At 36.6% G+C, this 6,126-nt stretch overlaps 1 protein-coding gene across 1 annotated transcript; it reads right to left on the bottom strand.

Moving 5' to 3' along the window:
• Window positions 1-1,359: 1,359 nt before the first annotated feature.
• On the bottom strand, window positions 1,360-2,298 carry LOC123778893 (olfactory receptor 6C3-like). The gene has a single exon (XM_045776549.2). It carries the CDS (start codon window positions 2,296-2,298, stop codon window positions 1,360-1,362), a length of 939 nt encoding a protein of 312 aa, XP_045632505.1.
• Window positions 2,299-6,126: the final 3,828 nt, after the last annotated feature.

Raw genomic sequence — 6,126 nt, 5'->3', positions numbered from 1 at the left:
TTCCGTCCCACTCTATTGCTCACCAGCAGTGGCAGTTGAAGAGTTTCTTGTTTCATTTGATTAAAATTCTACTTTAAATGTCAAGTATAATATTAGGAATTAGTACCTTCCCTGACTAGACTATAATAATATAATCATGCCCAAATGATATAATGTGAGTGTAAAACACCAATAAAATTGTACAGGTCCTAAGTAAAGGTTATAGATATTTTCAGGATCCCACAGATTTAAATATGCATGAAATAAACACAACTTTTTGTCTCCTTGTTTTGTTTTTCAAAACTAGGTTATCATATTGGCTGTTATACCTCAAGACCTCAGGCAAATTACTCAGCCTTTCCAAGCATCACTTTGCACACCTGGAACAGAGATAATTAGTCTATGTTGCCATATAGCTGTGAAGATTAAGAACAATATTATTTAGGACATACATGGTTGAGCATATGGCACAGAATAATTATGCTCTATAGAAGAGATATTATTATTTATGAAATTCCTATCCAACACTCATGTGGCATAGGTGTAATGGTGACTGCCTATATCTTCATTTCTTACATATTTAAACAAATAATACAGATATGGGGTGTCTTGTGGCTCAGTTGTTCATCTGACTTCAGTTCGGGACATGATCTCAGGGTCCTGGAATTGAGCCCCAAATCAGGTTCCCCACTCAGCAGGGAGTCTGCTTGTCCCTCTCCCTTGGCCCCTCCACAACCTCCTGCTCCCGGTTTCTCTCTCTCAAATAAATAAAATCTTTAAAAAATAATAGCAATATAGTCAAACAAAGGAATTGCATAAAAAAGACACAACACGTGCCCTAAGCATAACTAGAAAGCAAAAGATGTGTGACTTTTAAATAATTCATAAGCTGTAAAATAAACACTCAGCTGCGTGGGAAGAACTGGACAGATATGCAGCTGGTGTGCACAAAATATGGTTGTTAGATAATGTATTTCATACTTTTTATAGCTTTAAGAACAAACATGTAAGAAAAAGAAAAGAATGTAATATTAGTAACAGAACATAAGATTTTAGAATAAATCCATGAAAAGAGTGTTTACTCAAGTCTACAGTAAAAATAAGTATCTTTATTATTTGGAATAATCAGGAAAATGATTTTTGTTGTATAGCCACTAACGCTCTATTTGGTACCATAAACCAATGAGGAAATGGAACCTAAGGAGGGTTTGAAAGCAAGACACAACATAATTACTTCTGGTTTAAGAGAAAGCTTAAGGAAATGAGCACAACATAGCAAGTACCTGGGAGATGGACACTGGAAGATACTCTAGACATTGAAATTTTATTTGTCCTTTGTTGGATCTTCACCATGACATCCATTCATGTTCATACATACTTTCATTTGTTTCTAGAAAACAGTACTTTATGAAGCAAGTTTTTGAAAGCTTGTTTTACTTGCTGGTTCCTCAGGGTATATATAAAAGGGTTCAGCATGGGGGCAATTGAGGTGTTGAGAATAGCTACTCCTTTGGTCAGTGATGCTCTTTCATTTGCTGAAGGCTTGACGTACATGAATATACAGCTCCCATAAGAGATGGAAATGACAATCAAGTGAGAGGAACACGTGGAGAAAGCCTTTTTCCTCTGACTAGCAGACGGGGTTCTCAGAATGGTGCTAAGGATGCACAGGTAGGAAAGAATCACTAAGGCCAAAGTGAAGAGCAGAGTAACAAAGGTATAGTAAAAGCCAATCATCTCTAAAAGCCATGTATCCGAGCACGAGAGTTGTAAAATGGGGAAATAGTCACAAGAGAAATGATCAATTACATTGGAAGCACAGAAATCTAGCTGAAGGATGAGCATGAGTGGTGGGAAAATGGTAAGAAATCCTCCCAGCCAGGACCCAAAGACAAGCAGGGTGCAGATTTTCTTGCTCATGATGGTGGTGTAATGAAGAGGCTTGCAGATGGCAACATAACGATCAAAAGACATGGCAGTGAGAAGAAAAAATTCAGAAACACCCATGAAGATGAAAAAAAATAGTTGAGCTAAGCAATTGTTATAGGAAATGGTCTTGACATTCGTAATGATTGCCCCCAAAAATCTGGGGATAGAGACACTGGTGAATGTAATTTCTAAGAAGGAGAAATTCTGCAGGAAGTAATACATAGGAGTCTTGAGATGACGGTCTATCAGGGTGAGGATGATGATGGTTAGGTTTCCAGTGACACTTAATACATAAGCCATAAATAAAAAGATAAAGATTACAACCTGAAGCTGTGGGTCGTCTGAGATGCCCAAGAGAACGAACTCTGTAATCATTGTATGGTTTCTCATGCTGCTTTTTATTTTCTTTAAGCAAGTTCTACTGTTGAGAAACAAAACAAAAAGAAAGAGTATGTGAAGAGTAAAGGAATTGAAGATTTAAAGATTTAAATGTTCTTATTATTAGCTCCTGTGAAATGAAGACTTGGAACTTTTCTCCTGTGTGCAATTTGCAATATCCACTCAGCCTGTTAAAGCACAAATATTTACACATCCTCTCTTGAAAAGGAAAACCATATTCACAGGTCTACGTTAAAAGTTCCTGCATGAGTGACTTTATATAAAACCTGTACCTGTTACGATATTGTCTATGTGTGCAATGTACCTCTTAATTTTTATTTATTTTTATTTTAATCCACATATAGTTAACACACACTGTTATATTCTTTTCAGTTGTACAATATAGTGACTCAGCAATTGCATACATCACCCAGTGCCCATCAGGACACGGGCACACCTTAATCCCCATCCCTTATTTCCCCCATACCCCACCCACCTGCCCTCTGTTAATCATCAGTTTGTTCTCTATAGTTTCTTGGCAAAAGAAGTAATGAACTTTTGGGACTTCATCAGGATAAAAAGTTTCTGCACAGCCAAGGAAACAGTCAAAAAAAACTAAGAGCAACCCACAGAATGGGAGAAGATATTTGCAAATGAAACTACAGATAAAAGGCTGGTATTTGAGATCTATAAAGAACTTCTCATACTCAATACAGGAAAACAAATAATCAAATCAAAAAATGGGCAGAAGATATGAACAGACACTTTTTCAAGGAAGACATACAAATGGCTAACAGACACATGAAAAAATGTTCAAAATCATTAGCCATCAGGGAAATTCAAATCAAAACCACCTTGAGATACCACCTTACGCCAGTTAGAATGGCAAAAATTGACAAAGCAAGAAACAACACATGTTGGAGAGGGTGTGGAGAAAGGGGATCCCTCTTACACTGTTGGTGGGAATGTAAATTGGTACAGCCACTTTGGAAAACAGTGTGGAGGTCCCTTAAAGTTAAAAATAGATCTACCCCATGACCCAGCAATTGCACTATTGGGTATTTACCCCAAAGATACAGACATAGTGAAGAGAAGGGCCATATGCACGCCAATGTTCATAGCAGCATCGTCCACAATAGTTAACTGTGGAAGGAGCCGAGATGCCCTTCAACAGACGAATAGATAAAGAAGTTGCGGTCCATATATACAATGGAATATTACTCAACCATCAGAAAGAACGATGACCCAACATTTGTAGCAACATGGACAGGACTGGAGGACATTATGCTAAGTGAAATAAGTCAAGCAGAGAAAGACAATTATCATATGGTTTCACTCATTTATGGAACATAAGGACTAGCAGGGAGATAGGTAGGGAAAGGAAGGGAAAAATGAAGGGGGGGGTAAACACAAGGGGGAATGAACCATGACAGACTATGGACTTTGGGAAGCAAACTGAGGGTTTCAGAGGGAGGGGGGTGGGGGATTGGGCTAGGTATTGCAAGGAGCACTGGGTGTTATAAGCAAACAATGAATCATGGAACACTGCATCAAAAACTAATGATGCACTGTATGGTGACTAACATAACATAATAAAAAATTAAAAAAAAAAAAGAGTTTCTTGATTCCATAAAGGAAGAAAGAGTATCCAACGGAAAAAAGCAGTCTCTTCAACAAATTGTATTGTAATCTGGTCAGCTACATACAGAAGAAACTACACCACTCTCTTACACCATACTCAAAACTAAACTCAAAATGGATTAAAGACCTAAGTGTGAGACCTGAAAGCATAAAAACCCTAGAAGAGAGAACAGGAAGTAATCTCTCTGAAATTGGCCATAGCAACATTTTTCTAGATATGTCTCCAGAGGCAAGGGAAATATGTTTCTGCAACAATAGTTATCATGTCTGTAATTTAGGTATGGAGACAATGTCTTCCATTTTCCAGAATTGTGTGCTCTTAGGACTGAAATGTCTTAAGTTTTAATTTTGATGAGATTTTCAAATTTTATTGTCTTCCAAGATTTTGGTGGGAGCTAAAGACTCAGCCACAGTTCCTGAGCTATGATCACCGTTATTTTTAATATTTATTCTTTTAAATGTGACCAGAAGAAATACTTGTGTTTCCTGTCTTAGAAATATAAGGCTAGAATCACCTTGGTCGTAAATAAGAGTAAAGTTCTTTACTTGTGGGAAAGAAAACAGAAGCCAGAGAAACAATTTAATACATAGATGAAGCCATATAAATAACAGTTTTTACTGCGTACTTACTGATCCATTTATATCATCTTCATGTTCCTTATTTAAGTAACAATTGACTTACTTTTCTGTTATGTTTTTTTCTTTTTAAACTATGTTCATTTTGTCTTTTTGCTCTCCAAATTTGTCTGAGAACAAGGGGAATTCATAAGGGAACTTTTTGATGACAAAATACTTCCTTGTCTGTTTTCCCAGAAGAATAAATAAGTAGAATCAATACAATTCTCTGTACAATTTACTTTACAGAAACCACAAATTATTAAAATGTAATCTACATAACTTTTATCCATCATGTTCTCTCTTTATTCTTACCAACCGCCATTTTATCTATGCTGTAAGTTCTTGATAATATTTGCTGGATTATTTTTTCTGTAGGGGTGATCTGCGCAAGTCTGTAGTAGAAAGTGTCAAGCCTGTATTGTGTCATTTTTTCTTTTATTTTTTTCTTTTACTTTTTTCCTGACAATCAGCATTTTCTTCCTTTAGGAATTAGACACATATTTCCTATAATATATTGGCAAAATTGGCAGATCAAAAAGCAAAAATTGTTACTGTATTTTGAACATTGACTGAAAACATTGAATTATAAAATTAGTAATTGTAAATACACTAATGTGATAACTTGGGGATCCCCAAAATTTATTTCAACAAAATAACCTCTGGAATAGGAGAAAGATGAACACATTCATTGACAAGTATGGAACATACTGACTTTTGGATACGTCTAATGATTCAAGTCATAAATATAACCCCAGATTTTCTCAGTTTACCTAAAGTGTGAGAGGCAGTGCACTCATAATCTACTTCAGGAGGTTTTTGTCATGAGTTCATCCTTGCCTCTGTTACGTAAAAGCCTCTCATGCTGAGAAAATGCAGGCTTGATTGCATGCAAGCTTTTTATCTTTCCAGATAACCAGAAACCTTGTTCTGACCTGACTTCAAGAAGTACTCTTGTAAGCCTCTGAGTTCTTTAAGAGATTTCCAGGGAATAAAACCCTCTGCCTGGAAGGTAAAACATTTCACATCTCCCTGGATAAGATGAAGATTGAATGAATACTAGCCAGAGACAAAACAATTTTACCTTCTCTGGTCATTGTGTAAATCCTGGAGAGACCAGAGTGAAGAAAGGAACAGGAGAGATAACCTAAGAAGTATAGTGGAGCCATGACATGCATCTTCCCAGACAGCTAGCAATATAGTGACCTAAAAGCCAAAGGGTACCTACCAGCAGCCCAATCAACCTGGTTTCCCTTCGTCTGTACTTATTTTTCCTGATAGTCCCGTGGAACTCAGTCTACACTCAGGAGGTAATTTATCCTGAGGTCCTTTGGGACTGGTTAAATATAGGGCTGAGCTGCATAGTAGTGGACCCTTCACTGAAGGTAGCACCCAGGCTTTATTAATTTGTACATTTCCACCTTTATAAAGTAGAACGAATAAACAATTTATTTATTTTTTGTTTATTTTTAGTATTAAAGTGAAAATAGAGCTCTGAAATGAAAATGTCCGAAACAGTTACCAAATTTGTTGTAAAAAAACCCAAACAAACCCAAAAACATTTTCAGACTTCAGCGTTAGGCT

Source organism: Ursus americanus, chromosome 25 (genome assembly GCF_024610735.1).
Source record: "Ursus americanus isolate L20-20 chromosome 25, mUrsAme1.1.p, whole genome shotgun sequence".
NCBI classification, from domain to species: Eukaryota; Metazoa; Chordata; class Mammalia; order Carnivora; family Ursidae; genus Ursus; species Ursus americanus.
Note: the sequence above shows the minus strand (reverse complement) of the source record. Positions and strands in the feature narration are given on the sequence as shown.